The sequence below is a fragment of the Anser brachyrhynchus genome, assembly GCF_964034855.1.
Source record: "Anser brachyrhynchus genome assembly, chromosome: 15".
Taxonomy (NCBI): Eukaryota; Metazoa; Chordata; class Aves; order Anseriformes; family Anatidae; genus Anser; species Anser brachyrhynchus.
The window spans coordinates 6,937,871-6,957,898 of record NC_137733.1 but is presented as its reverse complement, the minus strand read 5'-3'; the positions used below and the strand labels follow the sequence as shown (position 1 = coordinate 6,957,898).

Sequence of the window (20,028 nt, the reverse complement as noted above, 5' to 3'; positions counted from 1 at the left end):
GAGCATCTCTTTGCAGGTCTTCTATACACTGTAAGAGAATTTGCCTGCTGAACTAGCAGGCAAGAGAAAGAGAGGCCATCTCCTCCTGTTTCAAGCTCAGACAAAGTGAAATGTTTTCTCCCTACCTGGAGTCCCCATCTTGATCCTCTGAGGTGTCACCAGAGCTATTCACAGCATATCGACTCCTTGGTTTATCTGAAGCAAAGAATAAAGACATCTTTTTTAGGAAACAACCTCCTTAAAGTGTACATTAAAGAATACTTGTCTGTGCCCTTTTAAAAATAATCTATAATCAAGCTCCAAAAAAAAAGTAACATTAAAAGTAAGAATCCTTTCCTTTTTAAGTGAAAATACCAGATTTTTTTTCCTTTTTTTTTCTATTTTTACTCATAAACACATTAAAAAATAGGAGAAAGAAACTTACATTTTCAGGGAATACAGAGAATAAAGCAAAACATACAAAGAAATAACTTTTCTCTCAAGTACCAGGTAACAGTTTGCAATTCAAGAGAGTGGAAAATGAAAATCTGACCAATTAATTTCCCTTATCATTACTCAGGTTTCAGCAGAATGATAATGCTCCAGAAGCCCCCGCTGTGGTGACAGATATCAAAATCTTTTGCAAACAAAAAGCAGGAGAGAGACAGGAGGGAAACTGACAGCAAATATATATATATACGTGTATATATATATTCAGATTTTTCTTATAAAAAACAGAGAGGGATTCAAAAATGACTTTTGCTCGGTAAAAAATTGCTCACAACCTAAAAAGGGGTGTCAAATCTCCCATGATATATGGCAGCTGGCAAAGATACATGCAGAACAACTTTAGGCCATGTACCACGTACTCACCTACCAGGTGACTCTCATGTTCAGTTTAGTACGTTCTTAATGAGGCCCAAATCATCAGATGTTCTTAGGCACCGAACTCACACTGAAATCAACAATCATTTCTAACTTACCTGCGATTACATTGCCTGGAAATGGCTTAGATCTGCAAGCAATGACACTGTGATCCTGAGGCACCAACCGTGCTAAGCCCTCTCAAAGCCGCTCTGACTTTTTAGTAGTAGTGCACCTCAAAGTGCAGGACAGAAACAGCCACGCCGGCTGCACAGGGCCAGCACAAGCATGGCTTCGTGTCAGCCATTGCAGACCCAAGAGAAGACTGCACAGAATTTATAGAATTTACAGAACATACCAAGTTGGAAGGGACCCACAAAGATCAAGTCCAACTCATGGCTTCTCACAGGACAACCCAAAAACCAAACCATGTGTCTGAGCATTGTCCAAATGCTTCCCGAACTCCAACAGGCTCGGTGCCATGACCACTGCCCTGGGGAGCCTGTGCCAATGCTTGGTGCACAGAGCCACCCTGTAGAGCCTCCACCTCTTCTTCCTGCTGCCAAGTACCAGTGGCCATACTGATTCTCATTTAGAGGCACATCCTCTAAATTATTATCCTACTCCTGGCTCCAGGCTGACTCCTGCTGAAGGCAGGTCTGAGTCCATCCCAGATACCTTCTGGGGCTGGAAGCAATGGAGAAAGAGGTACAAGCGAAACTGCCTCCGCAGCAACTGGCTGAGACCTGAAAGGTCCTGTTTTCCTGTATAAATGAAACCTCCTTCACCTGATTATTCAACACAATGGACTGAAGGGACAAGAGGGAACAGCCTCAAGTTGTGCCAGGAGAGGTTCAGGTTGGAAATGAGGAGACATTTCTGCTCAGAAAGAGCAGTCAGGCATTGGGACGGGCTGCCCAGGGAGGTGGGGGAGTCACCGTCCCTGGGGGTGTTCAAGGAAAGGTTGGACGTGGTGCTTAGTGACGTGGTTTAGTGGGTGACAGTGGTGGCGGGGGAACAGTTGGACCAGATGATCTTGGAGGTCTTTTCCAACCTTAATGATTCTATGAAGCTCCTTAGTTTCTACCCATTATTTGTTAAAGCTCACTTTGTCTCTTCCAAATTCCTTCTCCTAGGTCAGTATCTTTCCCCCTTCCACTTCCTTACTCTGCCTCCTCCATCCTCCACAGTTCTGAAACCCCCAGTGCTCCAGCTGATCCAACATCAACAAAACAAAAAAGCAACACGATACCGCATCGCGAGTAACACCAGTCCCTACCATGGTTCAAATTCACCTTCCTCAAAGATGTCAGCATGGGCACCTGCAGTCAGGGTACCTGCACTCAGCCCCTGCTCGGCATGCTCGGCCAGACAGACACCTCACCCAGGACAACCCGGGGTGCTGTGCCTCCACCATGCCCTGTGGCAGCAGCCTGGGGACAGCCCGGCCGGTGAGGTGCGAGCACCCCATGCCAAGGAGGGGTGCATGCCTACATATGGCTGCCCAGCAAAGAACAGAATAGAATCACTGAACTTCCTTTCAGGCAGTTGTAGAGAGCAATAAGGCGTCCCCTGAGCCTCCTCTTCTCCAGACCAAACCCCCCCAGCTCCCTCAGCCGCTCCTCACAGGCCTTGTGTCCCAGGCCCTTCACCAGCTTCGTAGCCCTGCTCTGTGCCACGAAGATGCACGCGCCTTGCCAGGCAGGCCAAGGCACGGGGAGCTGCGTGTCTGCAGGCACGTGAAGGGGACACCAACCACCATGAGACGAGCCTCAGAAGGGGGAGGACGCCTCTGGGGTGCCAAGACACCAACAACTGTGGGGATGAGGGAATGGCGATGCCACGGGGGCGTCAGGTGAGCGTGCGGGGGGGGACACACCAGGACACCCAGAGGACTGTGAGGTGGGCGAGGGGCCCGGGTGCAGGAGCAACGGCCGGCAGCAGGGCCCTGCGGCTCGGCTCGGCACGGCACGGCTCGGCACGGGGCGGACCCCAGCGGCAGCGCGCACTTACTGGCCTGGGCAGCGGGGTGCTCGGCGCCGCGCTGGAAGGGGAAGCGGAAGAGCAGCTTGTTGCCGCGGCTGCCCGAGCTCACCAGGATGACGCTGATGGGACTGGTGCTCTCGCCCATGCCGGCACGGCTCGGCACGGCACGGCTCGGCACGGCTCGGCACGGCCTGGCCCGCAGGAAGGCGGCACGGCTCAGCTGATTTCCGCTTCCGAGGACGCGGCGCCGCAGCCGCCGGTTTCCCCGGCCCTCGGAGCCCGGTGGGGCGGAGCTGCCCCGGTGCGGGGGCCCGGCACGGCACGGCTCGGCTCGGCACGGCGTGCACCCGCCGCCGGCAGCCACCAGGTCACACCTGTGCCCCACGGGCAGCCCAGCACCTCACGCTTGAGCCAATGCCCTCAGCACAGCCAGCGCCTCACGCTCCAGCCTGGTGTACCCACTCCGTTTCAGTCCTTCACGTGCCTATGGTCGGTGCCCCTAGTTGAGCCCGACACCGCGAATTTATTCCAGCTCAGCACGCTTCCCCCGGCGCTTTGGACCCCAGCCAGCGCCTGTGGTGCCCCAGGGCAGTGACAGCACCCGTCCCACCGTGACACCTGGCTGGGGCGCCTGCCCTGGCAGCCTTGCACCAGCTATGGGAGTCTTGGGCCAGTGATTGCCATTGTTTGCAAAACCCCACACCACATCTGGCTTTCTGTGGGAAGGCTTATTCCCACCTCTTCCCATATGCCCACACACCCGTTCGCCACTATCATGTCCCATGATCTCTTTCAGTCGTTTTTAGTCATTCAGTTATTACAACTCCAGAACTTTACTAAAAGCTGGTTCCATGGTACGGTCATCAGCAAGCGTTCGTAACTGAAGAGCTCGTCACTCCTCACAGCTCAGACACTGAAGGATCTCCACAGGAGGCACGCATTGGAAATCAGTCTTCTCTGTGTTCATGGAAATGCACATTTGGTTTTGGTTTTTTTATGTTCATTGTATGATTTCAGGGCACTTTGCGGCACAGTGTGCACTGCTGATACAATTTGGCTTGAGATTCCTGTAAATTAATAGATTTAATGCCTCTAGCTTACTAATTGTAACATTATTTGCCCGGCAGCTGTTTTGGTGCATTTGTCTTATATTGTGCTCTAATAAGATCAGAAAACTATCAACGATTATGATAGAGGATGTCCTGGGTTTTGCATGTAAGTTCTTCTGTATTTGATTGCAATATTTAGATATTTGAATAATCTGAGGTATACCCACTCTGGAGTTTTCTCTGCAAGATTCTTCCCTGGGACATCAGGCAGAAAGATGGGTGGTTGAAAGAATGAAAGGGAGATGAGCACACGCAGCAAAGGGCTTAATCTGCACTGTCATTCTCTGCAAGGCAGGTGATAACAACTGAAGCAAGAGAAGGTGTCATTGAGGCGAGAGAGTTGTTTAAGAGTGATTAAAGAGCAGCCACATTATCACAGCAGAGCATTCCTCATGCACCGGTGCTGGGCAGCTATGTTAAAATTTCCCAGTGTGTCTGCTTCAAAGCATAATTTTACTTTCTTCAATTATAAATTACGGACATATATGCCATTTCCAGCTCTTGTAGATGAGTTTAGTTAAAGCAAAGCTTTAGAATATTGCATGCTCTTCGAGTGCTAGAGGGAAATAAAAGAATAAAGGCAAGATTTAGATTCTACTTTTAAGATTTCCAAAACTTAATACACTCCACATTTGTCAGAGTTAGAGCAGATATATATGCCGCCATTTGTTATACACTGAAATTCCCCCTGAGAGGGAGGCAGGCCCTGTGCAGAATATGGGCTCATGGGGACAGTTATCCTTGATCTCACAGAGGTGCAGCCATTCAATTAGTCTGGATTTACAGTCAGGGCTCATGGAAATTATAATCCCACTTTTATAATGAGCAAACAGGTCTATTGCTGACTTATGGCTTTTATAATGAGAAAATCTGACAGCCTGCTTTTCAAGGATTAAAAAAGACTTATGTTAATATTAAAAAACACTTTTCTCACTTGCTGTTTGTTCTGTTTGTTCTTGCAGGAGCAGGATGTGAGAGGGCAGGCAGCCCTGAGGCCATGCTGCTGTGCAGGATGACAGTGTGTGCCAGCCCAGCCTTGCTGCTCTTTTCCAGGGCTTTGGTGACATTTCACAGATTCACGACAAAGATTCATCATCTGCACCAGGGCGCACATTCTGCTACAGATTTAAGAAACATAATTATGAGAAGCAGCAGAAAGAGAGGAAGGCATGTCTGATGCACTTTGCCAGAGGACATAGCTTCATGATGAACCCTGTGACCAGAGGAATAACAGCAGCTGTGTTGTCCTATTCATTGCATCGCGTAGGCCAGGACCTCCATGTCTCTGTATCCTGTGGGCAGCTGAAACAGTGGAATGGAAGAACTTGGCTGAGAAGTCCATGCAAGGGCAGAGCCCATCACTCTTCCTGTCACATTGCCACATATGGCTGTAAATCATACTTCTCCCACCAAGCATGTTTCTAAAGAGTTCCTGAAGCTGTCCCCAGCACAACCCTGATCCTAGGCAAGTGGTGAGCTCCTTCTAGCAAACCACTGTCACCTTTTGGCTGCTCTGGCGTTTGTGATAGTGCAAGAGCAACTCTTGGAAAATGAATTCAAATTCCGTGAAGATTTATACATATAAACCAACAAGCCTCCAGTGCAGGCATCACTCTGATCCTCGTACCTACACAAACCTTAATCCTCCAGTCATGGAGGACTGATATTCAGGTTAAACAGCTGGCAACAAAATAGGAAGGAGTATTGTTGGCCTCTGCCTGGCTATATCTGAGTCACAGTGACTTCTCTCAAGCACTCTCACTGAGCAAAACTTGGAGCATTGCCATGCAGTGGGCAATATAAGAGGCAGCACTTTTGGGAGGAGACAAACAACAGCAGCATTATTATCAAAGTAATTTTCCTGTGGGAAATCTGCACTTTTTTTTTTTTAATTCATATAGTAAGAGGTAATGAATACAGCCTCCCTTGATACCTCCCTCCATTTATGCTATATAAACTGAATATAATATTTTCCTGTTATAGAAGAGATCTAACTTCATGTGAAGACACAAAAAGAAAAAAAAAGAAAAAAAAAGCACTATAAGAACATCACACCCCAAACCCAATACATGCTGGCAGTCGGGTTCCGGTGCCCAGCAGCACAGCACAGCCACACCGTAGCTCTCAAGAGTGTCTCCACGTTTGGTGCATGTGCCTGTGTGACATTTAGGGGAGCTAGGTGGTATGATTGCACTGGCACTGCTACTTTCATTCAGATAACTGTTGGCTGGATGTACTCCAATGCATACATGACCCAAGTACCACTAGATCCTTAGAAGGGCTTTCCTCTTAGCAGGACAACCATGTTTGGGGAGCATCGTCTGTAGCTGTTGGTAGCGTTGTGAAACACAGACACGTCTTGGCAAGGAATCTGGCGTATACATATCAACCTCCTCAGCACAAATGTGCAAGGCTATTTGGGCAGAGAGCGCTGACGCCTCTGCCTGTACCAGCCAGCTTGCTGTGCGTTGCTGCCAATGCACAGTGGTGTGTACTGCTTTTGTGGTTTATCAGGGTGGCAGAGAGATTTACTTCTGGTTCATGTGCTGGCAGGATACTCTCTGAGGATCAGAAGCGACCATCTCCAGAAGGGTATTTCTTTGACATTTTGCCCACATATCTGCGATTACAGACCTGTGCTGGTCTTTCCAAGCCCTGAAGCTACAAGCTTTCTAGCATGGGACCAGGCTTTCCTGTGCATGTACAGCATGTAGCACAGTTTATACCAGCACTGTCTGAGGTGCTGAAGGCTGCTTTAAAACACCAGGGATAACTAACAGTAGGAACCACACAACTAGAAATCAAAGAGATGCAGTATGAGGCACTTAGTGATGTAACTCAGATCTCTATAGGAGGGAACTGTAGGTTAAGGAAATAAACCGCTGGGAAACATCTATGTTAACTGCCTCAGGAAGCCCTCTGGTCTCAGCACTTTGAGATCCACAGACAGTACGGAAACGTGCATCCAACCGGGTTTTCTCACATATACAAGCCTCTTTTTAGAAGAAATATTCTCAATTTCATAAGATCTCAAATTCATAAGCTCTCTCTCCCTGTATCCATATATCCATTACTACTGTTGCTGTAATAAGCAATATCAGTAGTGGAGTGGGTCCCTAATTCTTTGCAAGAGGCTGGCAAATGCCTGGAAGTGCTGAAACATGTGGCAAAATCTGCACAGTTTTCCAGCAAAGCAGGGTCTCACTCCCACTCTGAACTATGCTGTGCATCTCCCAGCCTGTTCCCAGCACTACCCAGGAAGTATTTAACATAATATTAGGACATGTGGTGGCCACATGAATTGGAAGTGTATGATATGCCACAGAAAGACATGGTCTGGTGTTCACATCTGTGAAGCAAGGTAACATAAAGGTTTTTCTCCAAGCTTCTTAGTATGCTTGTAATCCACATGCTCCTCAGCTTAAAGATGTGTCTTAATCTGCCATCACTGGAATTTTCCAGCACTCTCTCTCTGTTCATGTATCGATATGTGTCCAGACATTTTTTTCAGGCCACATAGCCATTATGTTAAGAAGCAAGAAGCTGATAACACCAGCAAAACAGAAGGCCAGTGCACTGACCCTTTCCGAAAAAGGCTCTGTTTCACGGGGAGATAAGAGTCTCCCACCTCCATGGGTGGGCCTCTGGAGTGACCAATGAATGTGGACAGACGCCAAGGTCCACTCTCCTCTGCCTCTTTATAACCAGGGCTGTGAGGGCAATTAGTACAAACCTGCTCTGAGTGTTCACTGCAAGGAGCCTGAGCCTGCATTCTCCCACACAATGACGCTCACTCAAGCTGAGAAGGCTGCCGTGATCACCATCTGGACAAAGGTGGCTACCCAAGCTGATGCCATTGGCGCAGAATCACTGGAGAGGTAAGTCACCCAGAATACCCTCTCCAGAGGGTGCCTCCTCTGAATTTGCTATTAGGATGCTTCTTGTGTAAACGTTGTATGAGTGAGATTCATACAGTCACACCGGGACTGATGAGAATTGCTTGACTATCTCCATGTTGTTTAATATGACTTTTTTTTTTTTCCTGGAACTACATCTGTGCTACTAAATGCTAATAGATGGTTTCAAAATCTTACAGCAAAGATACTTTCCTAAATAATCTTATGGGTTTACTTTGATTATGGCAATTCAGAAGAACTGACAGGTAGGAGCCCTAAAGAGAAATTCAAAGTCATTCATACCTGATGACCTAAAACAGAGTTATTACTATTAGGAAATGAACTTTCAGTGGTTTATCATGTAAGTTCTCATATAATGGGCATCAAGGGAATAGCTGTCCATGAGATTCACTGGGTACTCGTGTTTCATTGCTCCAATTGATACATAAAAAGCTGTTAGGAAACAACACAACTGGACCCTGCATGAAGTACAGCACGGCAAACCAGTCATTCAAATTAAGCAAGCTGTCACAAAAAGGTTAATATTCTGGAAATTTTTCAGAAGTGATTGCTATTCAACGTTATTTAAATGTTATTTAAAATCAATCTAAAGTACTGTGATACTCCTGGGACTCTGAGTACCACTCATATTGATTCTGGTTTGTTCAGATCATAGTAGTTTTAAGACTGTAAGCCAGTCCTGGAAACTGGCTTACAGTGTAATACAGAAAATGTAGTGACAATTTGGAGCTATTATTTATTTAGAAAAATACATTATGTTTAAAATGTTTTTTTAGCATTTCATTCTTCTCTAGTATGTATAGATTAGCCCACTGTTTAATCTGTACATACTACAGAAGAGGTTTAAGAGCAGAAAGACCTTCTGATGCCAGGTTCAAGCTTCCAAAGCTCTGTTAACTGCTGAAGGAGTGTACTTCTGAAGCTGGTGGGTTTACAGTGTACTTGCCCGGAGGTTTTGTCAGATCATGCATGCCTTTTCCACTGCCAAACTTCATTATCATGTTCTCCTCCAGGCTTTTCTCCAGCTATCCCCAGACGAAAACCTACTTCCCTCATTTTGATCTCAGCCAAGGCTCAGCTCAGCTTCGTGGCCATGGCTCCAAGGTCATGAATGCCGTTGGGGAAGCTGTGAAGAACATTGATGACATTAGAGGCGCTTTGGCCAAACTCAGTGAGCTGCATGCTTACATCCTTAGGGTGGACCCAGTGAACTTCAAGGTAAGTGAACACAGACATTTTCAAGAATGAAAACAGTCACAGAACTAGAGACCACAGATCATTTTGCTAATGGATGTTTGATCCCTGACTGTATGGTACAGCCTTGTCAACTCATGTTGCTGCTGGTTCCCAATCTGATTTTCAACCTGAGACTGGATCTTCTAATAAAACATCTGGTTCGGGTCAAGCAAAGGATTATTCAAGGTGCTTCTGTGGTTTGTGTTAGACAGATCTGAGTCCTTGCTGCCTTTGTTGTAATTTATCAATCTTCCTTACATGTCAGGTGGTATCACCTTCCCTGAATAGTTTTAATTAAATCTGAATTCCCTTTGGTGAAGAAGAAAGAGACATTTGGAAAGAGGGATTTATACCAAGCAGTGCCTTCTGCACAATACAAGAGGCCAGTCTGCTTCTTCACACACTCTCCTTCTTCAGGCACTAACGTCACCTGTTTGGGACATGTATTTGTCATTCCAAAGCATGCTGGGACAAACCAAGGTCAATTGCAGACCCTCAGACTGGCATCTGTTACTGATTACAATGGAATTAATCTTGTTTTCCCTTACAGCTGCTTTCCCACTGTATCCTGTGCTCTGTGGCTGCCCACTATCCTAGTGATTTCACTCCAGAAGTTCATGCTGCGTGGGACAAGTTCCTGTCCAGTGTTTCTTCTGTTCTGACTGAGAAGTACAGATAAATGGCCTCCACAGAGGATGAGGGACGCGCATCCATGGCACATCACAGCTGCCAAGCTTTGGGGTATTCACTCCTTCCTATGCAGTCCTCTCAAATCCCCTATGCAGGGGCTTGGTCATCTGCAAACCACAATAAATAATTCAACTGTGAACTATGGTCTCTGTGCTTTCATCTTCACATGTTCCACTTACACTGTAGCGTTCAGATAGGGGTGTCCTGAAATCTCTACATAATATGGAAAGGAAAATGGTAAGCTGTTTAAGTTCACGTACATAGCAAAAATAACATACCGTTGAGCAGAATCCCAGAAGAGACTAGAGCCCTGTGACTGCTACTGCTCAGAGTTCAGAAGGTAGGTCCATCCAAGATAAAGCTGATTAGGAAACATTCTTTTACCCTTCTAGGATATTGAATGGACCCAGGCTTTTCATTTGGCCTCTCCAAAATCCAGCACAGCTTGTTCTGAACAATAGCTGCATTTCATATGGTGGGATGTGCACAAGGTGATGCTGGGCATTGTATTTGCATGCTGTTCTTCACAGGGTCTGGTCAAGGTATCTGGTGTTTCTTGAACACCTTGGGCTATCACACCTGCTAGTCACATCTGTTTGGTAAAGGGACCATCCTGTCAGCTTGACGTTTCCTGTTTTTATACTGGGAATTTTGCATGCATTTGAAATTTGGGAAAACTAGTGGCCACTGGAGTGAACACATCAACACTGGAGTGTTGATGACATCTGGGGAACCAGAAATTACGAGTGCTTGTCTGGAAAAAGGTGACGGAAGAATACGGGTCACCTGTATTGCTGACCTGTATCAACAGTCAGCCTGGGGGGAGGCATGAATCTTCCATACATATCTACTCACGCCTCACTAGCCAAGGCCCTCCTGACTCCCACTGACTCCTTCCCAGCTCCCAGATGTTAAAAGATGTGTGAGCTGTTTTGTTTACATCCTTGCTTCCTCTTCCAAAGTCTTCCCAAGACTTACAGTGATGCATCACTTCTTCATGAAAATAGAGGAATTTTTAGAGCGGTTTGAAAATCAAAAGCCCCTTCATTTGTTGGTGTATTCTCTACCTAAGTAAGCCATATGCTATGGGCATGCCAAAGACTAAATAAGCTTCCCACACATGTGGAACAAACTGAACGTATAGTGCATCTTAGAAAGGATCTGTGTCTAAGGACTGAGTGACCCCTGTTTCTTTTGCTGAGCTATATCCCTGCTCTTTCAGTGAGATATTTATCAAGTTACATTCACTGTCCATATGTGTCTCAGAGGAGTTTTGACGTGAAAAGATGGGTGCAAAGTCTTAAGCAAACTCTGATCAGCAAGCCTGAATTGGTGCAGTGAGCTAGTGTTAATCTAATTTACAAAATTTAGGCTCTGTATTTGGGTAAGTGTGAGAGAGAAAATGCAGAAGGTCTGAAACCATCAAATTGCTCTAAACCTGTTGAAGTCTACCACAGCATTTTCTGTGACCAGTAAGTTTTTAAAGCATACTATACTTGTGGGGTTTTGGGTAGCTCAGAGGTTTAAATCAACAACTTACATGGTAGAATCATAGAATCATAGAATATCCCAGGTTGGAAGGGACCCATAAGGATCATCGAGTCCAACTCCTGGCACCACACAGGTCTACCCAAAAAATCAGACCATGTAACTAAGAGCACAGTCCAAATGCTTCTTAAACTCCGACAGACTCGGTGCCGTGACTATGTCTGTGGGGAGCCTCTTCCAGTTCACGACAACCCTCTCAGTGAAGAACCTCTTCCTGATATCCAGCCCGAACGTCCTCAAGTCAGGGGGATCTGGTAGGTCAGCACCTGGTATATCCCTAAACCCACACTTGTATCAATGACTTCACACAGAGATAAATGAAAGATAAGACAGTCCTCAACCACCACAGGCCCTATGGAGTGTCCTAGCATTTATGGAGAGGCAGGAGCACATACCGGGGTGGGAATGAGGCAACAAGTGCAGGCCTGACAATCATGCAGGTATGGACCTATAGTGATAGGACTAGAGGGAATGGCCTCAAGTTGCACCAGGGGAAGTTCAGGTTGGAGAATTTTGGAGAATTTCTGCTCAGAAAGTGTAGTCAGGCATTGGGACGGGTCGCCCAGGGAGGTGGTGGAGTCACTGTCCCTGGGGGTGTTTAAGGAAAGGTTGGACGTGGTGCTTTGGGACATGGTTTAGTAGGTGATAGTGGTGGTAGGGTGATGGTTGGACCAGGTGATCTTGGAGATCTTTTCCAGCCTTTGTGATTCTATGATTCTATGGTTCCATGGCTTTGGAAAGACAATGTGCCAATGAAAGAGGTTCCTCCCCCACCCAGATTTCTCTGGGCTGATGGAGAGATGCCTTTCCCACAGCAGGTCCATGGCATTACCTGCAAGGACTTGCCCCAAAGGTTGTCCATGGCTCTAGCTCAGAGGCATTGGGAGCGTGCAGAAAGCAAAGGCAGCACGGGGAGGGGAGGTGGCCCGAGCGATCTTTGCTCAGAGTGGGCTGCATATGCCAGAGGCTGGAGGACAGGAGGGCCAGGGGCAGGTGTGGGACCCACCCTGACTCAAGTGACAAAGAGCCAAGCAGGGCTTGTCGAGGGGAGAATGGCATATCTGGACAGGAGCACTGGCAAGAAAGACCAAGGCTGTGGCTGGCCTGTGGCACCCATGGGATGTGCTGATGGCTGCTGTTGACTGTAAGGCGCAGCCCTGCTGGGTGCTCTCCCCAGCCCCAGGCCTGGTGAGGGGCTGCCTCAGATCCCTTCTGCCTGCTGCGGCAAGGCCACCTGCGGGGGCCAGCCCAGCTGGAAGGGCAGAGCAGGGCAGAGCAGAGCAGTGGTGCCCCATCTGGGCCCCCCTTGGGGACGGGCCCCCTCCAGGGAAGCTGGGGCCCCCCAAGGAACTGCTGCAGCCTCTCCCTGGTCCCGGCACTGCGAGGCCTCAGCCCCTCCACCCCTCCACGCTGATAAGATAAGGCCAGGGCGGGAGCGCAGGGTGCTATAAGAGGTCGGCCCCGCGGGTGTCTCCACCACAGAAACCCGTCAGTTGCCAGCCTGCCTCGCCAGCTGCCGCCATGCTGACCGCCGACGACAAGAAGATCATCGCGCAGTTGTGGGAGAAGGTGGCTGGCCACCAGGACGAATTCGGAAATGAAGCTCTGCAGAGGTGTGGGCTGGGCCCAGGGGGCCCTCATGGGGTGGGCAGCAGGGAGCAGGAGCCCTGCAGTGGGTGTGGGCTGGGACCCAGAGCGCCATGGGGTGCGGGCTGAGCCGGGCAGAGCAGCAGGGCAGCAAAACTGACTGGCCTTGCTCCGGCAGGATGTTCGTCACCTACCCCCAGACCAAGACCTACTTCCCCCACTTCGACCTGCATCCCGGCTCTGAACAGGTCCGTAGCCACGGCAAGAAAGTGGCGGCTGCCCTGGGCAATGCTGTGAAGAGCCTGGACAACATCAGCCAGGCCCTGTCTGAGCTCAGCAATCTGCATGCCTACAACCTGCGTGTTGACCCCGCCAACTTCAAGGCAAGCGGGGGCTAGGGTCCTTGGGTCTGAGGGTCTGGGGGTATAGGGTCTGGGGGTCCTGGGGTCTGAGGTTCCTGGGATCTGGCAGTGCTGGGGACTGAGGGCCAGGGTCCTGCGGTCCTGGGTACCACGGTCCTGGGGACCAGCAGGCAGAGAGCAGGGGCTGGGATTGCATCTGGGATGTGGGCCAGAGGCTGGGATTGTGTCTGGAATGGGAGCTGGGCAGGGGCTGGGGCCAGGGTGGGCTGGACTCAGGGTCATCCGTCCAGGGCAGGGGTACTAAGCCCTGGTTTGCCTTGCAGCTGCTGTCGCAGTGCTTCCAGGTGGTGCTGGCCGTGCACCTGGGCAAAGACTACACCCCTGAGATGCATGCTGCCTTTGACAAGTTCTTGTCGGCCGTGGCTGCCGTGCTGGCTGAAAAGTACAGATGAGCCACTGCCTGCACCCTTGCATCTTCAATAAAGACACCATTGCCAAAGCACTGTGTCCGTGTGTGCTGGGACTGGGCATCGGGGGCCCCAGGGTGGGCTGGGTTGCTTCCCCACATCCCTCAGAATGGAGAGATCTGCTGGCGGGGCTGGCTGTGGTAGTGGGGAGGAGGCACTGGCCCTGGGGTCCATGGCTACTCTCCAGGGCCCTGCTCACTCTCCCATTCCAGCTTGGGGCCTGCCCAGTTAAACACAGTCCTGAAGCTGGTAGCAGGACCTTGGGGACAGAGCTCAGCCTGTCACCTGCCTGTGCCTGCAAACCTTGGGTGTGGGGTAAAGGTATGTGAAGCCAACCATGGTTCCTGGATCTCCTTGAAGGATTTTCCATGGGGAAGGATTAACCCTTCCTGGCTCTGTCACCATGACTGTTTAGGATTTGATTTGGGATGCTGTGGGAGCTAAGTGCCTGCATGAGCTCCACAGGCAATCAGACAAGTTCACGGAGTGACAAAAAATCCACTGTGAACCATGAAGTACAAACACTGCTCTTGGTCTCAAGCCCCTGAGCCACAAATGCCTGGGAAGTGCCCCCCTCCCCTGCCCTGGGTGTCTGCTCCTCCCATGGCATCTGGGGAGGGTGCGAGCTGGTTTCTGCGGAGCTGTACTCCAGTGCCACTGGTTTCACATTCTTGGAGCCTGAATCAAAACCAAACCAAAACAAAACAAAATCATTGGCTTTAGATCTGAGGGAGGTGATGGGTTATAAGATATTAAACTAGCCCAGGGTTTATTCTGCATTGTGTCACCAGAGGGAGGTAACAAGAGTTTGTGAGGGATGAAAGAAGGTGCATCAGGAAAGCAGTGGCTGAGTGCAGGCCACTGGGCATACTGGGACCCTGCATGCACAGAAACGGCTCTGAGGAGTCCTTGTGCCATGCTGGCTCCTGCTTTTGTGAGGGCACTCATGAACACACAGTGCTATTCCTCCATGCTCTGAAGCATTATCTACATGTATCTGTCTCCATGTTCATTTAGTCCCAAATATTCCTGTGCCTTCAGTTTGAAGGGCTCATCCGCTTTTGCAGTTTGCCCCACTGATGTGTGCACAGGATGAAAACACTCTGCCCTGCCACTCTTTCCCTGGGCTCTGCTCCCCCCTCCTCCCATGCTCTGACATGGTGCCAGGTCAAGCTAATCTCCCCCAAACACAAATGATAAGAACCGCTGGCCACGGAGGAAACACGGGTGTGAACTGTCCTCCACCCGCCTGCTCTCGAACCTACTGGAAGCACTGCTGCCCTCACCTTGCCAGCTGTCCTCATCTTCCTCACCCTCCTCGTCTTCCTTGCCCTCCTCACCTTCATCATTCAGGGTGCACAGGACTCATCATGGGCCGCTGTGGCCCTGCATGCCTTCTTTCCTTCCCCAGCTGTCGGCTCCTGCTGCTGCAGGCTGGTGCTTGCATCTGTGCCTGGTGCTGCCCCCCTGGATCTGCTGTGTGTACCCCGTTCCCAGGAGCCAGGGAATCCTCCAATTGTGTCAGCACGTACCCTAAACTAAACCTGTGCCAGCACAGACCCTAACCCTAACACTAACCCCAAACCCTGCTCCTGCCAGGGTTGGAACCCACCAAACCCAACAATAACCCCAGATTGTGCCGGGGTCAGTCCCCCTGAACCCTAACCGCAATCCCAGCTCATGCTGGGGTCAGACCCCCCAAACCGTAACCCCAATCCCATCTTGTGCTGTGATCAGACCCTCTTAACCCTAACCCTATCAGACTCCTCCAACCCTAAACCTAACCCCAACCCGAATCCCAGTTCATGCCGGGGTTAGCCCCCCCCAAATGCTAACCTTAATCCCATCTCATGCTGGGGTCAGACACCCCTAACGCTAACCCCATCAGACTCCCCCAACCCTAACCCTAACCAACCCTAACCAACCCTAACCCTAACCCTAACCCTAACCCCAATCCCAGTTCATGCCGGGGTCAGCCCCCCCAAACCCTAAACCTAAACCCATTTCGTGCCGGGGTCAGACCCCCCCAACCCTAACCCCAACCCCAGCTCATGCCGGGGTCGGCCCCCCCCGGCGGTGCTGGTGCCGCAGGCGGGGCAGGGCGGCGGCCCCGCCTGGCCGAGGTCCAGCCGCGGCGGGGCGGGCGGGGGCGGGCGGCGCCCGGCCCGGCACGGAGATATAAGGCCGGCGGCGCCAGTGGGGGCACCCGTGCTGGGGGCTGCCAACGCGGAGCTGCAACCATGGTGCTGTCTGCGGCTGACAAGACCAACGTCAAGGGTGTCTTCTCCAAAATCGGTGGCCATGCTGAAGAGTATGGCGCCGAGACCCTGGAGAGGTAGGTGTCTGTCCCCGTCCTCCGTCTGTCCCTGATCCTCTCCTCTCCACCCCCCTGCTCTCCCCCACCATGACTGTCCGTGTCCTACCCCACCCGGTTTGTCCCCCCATCCGTTGATCCCGCTGGCCCTGACTCGCTCTGCTCCACAGGATGTTCACCGCCTACCCCCAGACCAAGACCTACTTCCCCCACTTTGACCTGCAGCACGGCTCTGCTCAGATCAAGGCGCATGGCAAGAAGGTGGCGGCTGCCCTAGTCGAGGCTGTCAACCACATCGATGACATCGCGGGTGCTCTCTCCAAGCTCAGTGACCTCCACGCCCAAAAGCTCCGTGTGGACCCTGTCAACTTCAAAGTGAGACTCTAGTGACTTCCCCCTTAGCTCCTCTTCTGCACCCCTCCTGGGCCATCTGGCCACCCCTTTACCTCCCCCACTCGCTCACCATCTCCTTTTGCCTTTCAGTTCCTGGGCCACTGCTTCCTGGTGGTGGTTGCCATCCACCACCCCTCTGCCCTGACCCCAGAGGTCCATGCTTCCCTGGACAAGTTCCTGTGCGCCGTGGGTACCGTGCTGACTGCCAAGTACCGTTAGACGGCACCGTGGCTAGAGCTGGACCCACCCTCTTGCCAGCCTTCCAACAGCGAGCAGCCAAATGATCTGAAATAAAATCTGTTGCATTTGTGCTCCAGCCCTGGTGTCCTGCTCTGGTTGTTCCTCCATGGGGAGGGAGAGGGAGGGAGCGGCTCTGTGCACCTGAACTGGAGATCCCCTGAACCAGGTGGGAACGCACAGGAAATGGGTTCTGTCTTCTTCACTGCTTGGAGAGGAGAAGGTGGTTGGGTGGTGGTGCCTAGGAGGCAGACAGTGCTCCGCCAGCTGCAGGCATGAGCAGAGCATTTCTAGGCACTAGTGGAGAGGAAAGGCCAGCAAGTGGCCAGAATCTGGTCCTTGGGAGCTCCCTGCAGCCCTGGCCTGTCCTGACCTTCCCACCAGAGCACCGTAGTCACGCCGGGATCCTTCGAGTTGGGGTGGAGAGTCCTGTGCACCCCTCACCACAATGAGGACAAAGTTGCATGGGAAGGGATTACCTCATCCTGGAAGCGCTTGCAGGAGACTGGAGGAGAGGCAGTTCCTGGCACCTGCCACCAGCTGTGTGATGGCATAGTGAGGACACCCTGTGCAGGGACAGCTTTCCACGCAGCCCCACAACTGGCTGTACAATGCTTGTAGGACTTCTCTGTTCTCATCTAATAATGCAGTGCTAGCGTGCTGCTTGGTCGGGGTGCTGGGGGCACACTGAGGGGACAGCAGGCGTGAGTGACTCCGAGGGGAGCCCTCAAACGCCTGGGGCTCAGCCCCAGATCCTGCTCTTTGGGGTGGAACTTCAGCAGTGTAATGTCGGGGCAGGAAAAGGAGAGCAGGCTGTGAAGCAGCACTGGGGGCTCTGTGTAGTCCCCAGCCCTTATCGTGGCCAGCAGTGAGGCTGTGGGGTGGCCATGGCAGGTGGGGGGCTGCAAGTGGCAGATAACAGTCGCATGGGCTCTCTTCCAGCCTGTGGGTGTGGTAAGAGACCAGGGCAGCAGATAGTCGGGGGAGGGGGGGGAAGGGGGGGGGAACGGACCTAAAACCTGTCAGGTGCTGAGTAACTGTGTCCCATCCCTGCCAGGGCTCCGAAGTGCTTGGTGCAGGGATGAAGGTTCAAGAAAGCCCTGGGGCGGCCGGCACAGCAAAGCCACGGCACGGAGCCAACTTGAAGTTGTCACAGGCCCCCTTGCTCCCTGGCCTGTGTGCCACACCGGTGGGTCTGGGTGGAAGGATGGACACTTGCCCCAGCCCTCTGCAGCCTCCAGTGACTGTCAGTTACTCTTGCAAAGCAGCAGCCTCAGGCATCACCACCCCGTGCTGAGAAGACAAAGCTGCTGGGCTGCTCCAAACTCTGTTGCAGGGGATCCTTGCAGTCCTGAGCATGGCAAACCCAATGCGTGTGCAAGAGGCAACACATGGGTGAGGCTGTGAGAAAGGAAATGGATGTCCTCCAGGCTTGGCAGGCACTGTATGTGCACACATGCTTAGGAAGCAAGCAAGGGGCAGCATACACAGAGCAAAAAAAGCGTATTTATGCACATGCATAAGGGCCTGTGTGTGCATGAAGAGTGAAGTGTAAGGAGCAATGCAGGGGAATAATATGTGTGTGGGTCACGATTTGGCTGCTGTCCCCACTGCCTCTGCCAGGCTTTCACTTCCTATAGCTCTCACACCTCGTTGTGTCCTTAGGAAGGACACAGCAGGGCAAGTTTCAGAGGAGGCAGCCTGTCCCAGCAGGCAGTGCCCTGTCTCTGCCTGGCCACAGAAGCGCTGTGCTCCAAACAGCCAGATGTTTTGTCGCCGTCGCTCATCCCCACTGCCACAAGATGGGGGCCTCAAGCCGTGGTCCCTTTATCAGAGCTAGCCAGCCAGTGCAGCCTTGCTCCTGGCTGCAGCCTGAGCTGGAGCCTCCAGCTGTCCAAAAGTGTGTAGGCCTCCTTACGTAAGTTTGTCCATGTTCTCAGGGGGTTTCCAGAAGACTGCCTTCCTTAGGAATTATCCTGAAATACTGTTTTGCACCAGAAACATGGAATCACAGAATCATTAAGGTTGGAAAAGACCTCCAAGATCATCTGGTCCAACCATCCCCCTACCACCAATGTCACCCACTAAACCATGTCCCTAAGCACCACGTCCAACCTTTTCTTGAACACCCCCAGGGACGGTGACTCCCCCACCTCCCTGGGCAACCCATCCCAATGCCTGACTGCTCTTTCTGAGCAGAAATGTCTCCTCATTTCCAACCTGAACCTCCCCTGGCACAACTTGAGGCCGTTCCCTCTAGTCCTTTCACTAGTTACCTGTGAGAAGAGGCCGACCCCCAGCTCCCCACACCTTCCTGTCAGGTAGTTGCAGAGAGCAATGAGGTCTCCCCTGAGCCTTCTCTTCTCCAGACCAAACACCCCCAGCTCCCTCAGCCGCTCCTCACAGGCCTTGTGTTCCAGGCCCTTCACCAGCTTCGTAGCCCTTCTCTGGACACACTCCAGGGCCTCGATGTCCTTCTCGTAGTGAGGGGCCCAAAACTGAACACAGTACTCGAGGTGTGGCCTCACCAGAGCAGAGTATGGGGGACGATCACCTCCCTGGTCCTGCTGGCTACGCTATTCCTGATACAAGCCAGGATGCCGTTGGCCTTCTTGGCCACCTGGGCACGCTGCTGGCTCATGTTCAGAATGTTCCACAAAGAACATTTATCAGGAGAAGGATTAGTTGGGATAGAGTTAATTTTCTTCATGGTAGCTCATATGGTGCTGTGTTTTGGATGCAGGCAGGTAAAAACATGGGTCACACCCCGGTGTTCCAGCTGTTGCTGAGCAGGGCTCGCACAGAGCCAAGGCCTTCTCTGCTCCTGATGCTGCCCAGCCAGTGAGGAGGCCGGGGGTGCCCGAGAAGATGGGGGGACACAGCCAGGACAGCTGAGCCCTGCTGGCGTCAGGGACATGCCAGACCTTGGGGTGCCATGCTCAGCCATGGCACTGGGGCAGCTGGGCGGGGGCTGCCGCTGCTCAGAGCATCGGTCAACTGGTTGGGAGCAACTGCGTTGGGCATCACGTTTTTCAACTTGATTGTAGGAACAACAAAGTGTTTTGTTATGTGGCTGTCACCAAGGCAAGTGGCATCTGAGAGCTCATTTTTACTAAAACAGCACCAGGAAATGAGCTTGACAGCTATGGCTTACCTGATCGCGACAGTTTTGCCAGCCTCTCAACGGACTGCAAACAGCTTTATCCAGGTAGCTTGGATATTTCTTTTATTACCATCTGATAAAAAGTCATGGCCCTGGAGAGTGCTTCCTGGAAAAAGACATGGAACTACACACTTCTGGAAGAAGGCAAGCTTCCTAGAGGAGTTTACCAAGACTTT

At 51.3% G+C, this 20,028-nt stretch overlaps 4 protein-coding genes across 9 annotated transcripts in view; 3 read left to right on the top strand and 1 right to left on the bottom strand.

The window, feature by feature from the left end:
* Positions 1–3,596, bottom strand: part of NPRL3 (NPR3 like, GATOR1 complex subunit) — a 50,146-nt gene extending 46,550 nt beyond the window's left edge. Inside the window, exons 1-2 of one of the 5 annotated variants that reach the window (XM_080557274.1) lie at positions 2,857–3,596; positions 126–195 (exon numbers count right to left, since the gene is read on the bottom strand). In XM_080557274.1, coding sequence (XP_080413400.1) covers positions 126–195; positions 2,857–2,974 — 188 coding nt within the window. In that variant the 5' untranslated portion in view covers positions 2,975–3,596. Of the gene's footprint in view, positions 1–125; positions 196–2,856 lie in introns of those variants that run through there. The other 4 variants (XM_080557275.1, XM_080557279.1, XM_080557276.1 and 1 more) reach the window with 4 other exon arrangements.
* Positions 3,597–4,909: 1,313 nt separating this feature from the next.
* LOC308178514 (hemoglobin subunit pi) lies at positions 4,910–9,920 on the top strand. 2 transcript variants are annotated; one of them, XM_080557284.1, is made up of 4 exons: positions 4,910–5,790; positions 7,647–7,816; positions 8,869–9,073; positions 9,642–9,920. In XM_080557284.1, the coding sequence occupies exons 2-4, from the start codon at positions 7,722–7,724 to the stop codon at positions 9,768–9,770; spliced, it is 429 nt and encodes a 142-aa protein (XP_080413410.1). In that variant the 5' UTR covers positions 4,910–5,790; positions 7,647–7,721; the 3' UTR covers positions 9,771–9,920. The 2 variants fall into 2 exon arrangements, with proteins under 2 accessions (XP_080413410.1, XP_080413409.1); XM_080557283.1 differs by lacking the exon at positions 4,910–5,790 and having other exon boundaries at positions 7,276–7,816.
* Positions 9,921–12,773: 2,853 nt separating this feature from the next.
* On the top strand, positions 12,774–13,777 carry LOC308178506 (hemoglobin subunit alpha-D). The gene is made up of 3 exons (XM_080557252.1): positions 12,774–12,942; positions 13,095–13,299; positions 13,602–13,777. The coding sequence occupies exons 1-3, from the start codon at positions 12,851–12,853 to the stop codon at positions 13,728–13,730; spliced, it is 426 nt and encodes a 141-aa protein (XP_080413378.1). The 5' UTR covers positions 12,774–12,850; the 3' UTR covers positions 13,731–13,777.
* A 2,142-nt stretch (positions 13,778–15,919) lies between these two features.
* Positions 15,920–16,768, top strand: LOC308178505 (hemoglobin subunit alpha-A). Its single transcript, XM_080557251.1, has 3 exons — positions 15,920–16,080; positions 16,230–16,434; positions 16,543–16,768. Exons 1-3 carry the CDS (start codon positions 15,986–15,988, stop codon positions 16,669–16,671), a joined length of 429 nt encoding a protein of 142 aa, XP_080413377.1. The 5' UTR covers positions 15,920–15,985; the 3' UTR covers positions 16,672–16,768.
* The last annotated feature ends 3,260 nt before the right edge of the window (positions 16,769–20,028 follow it).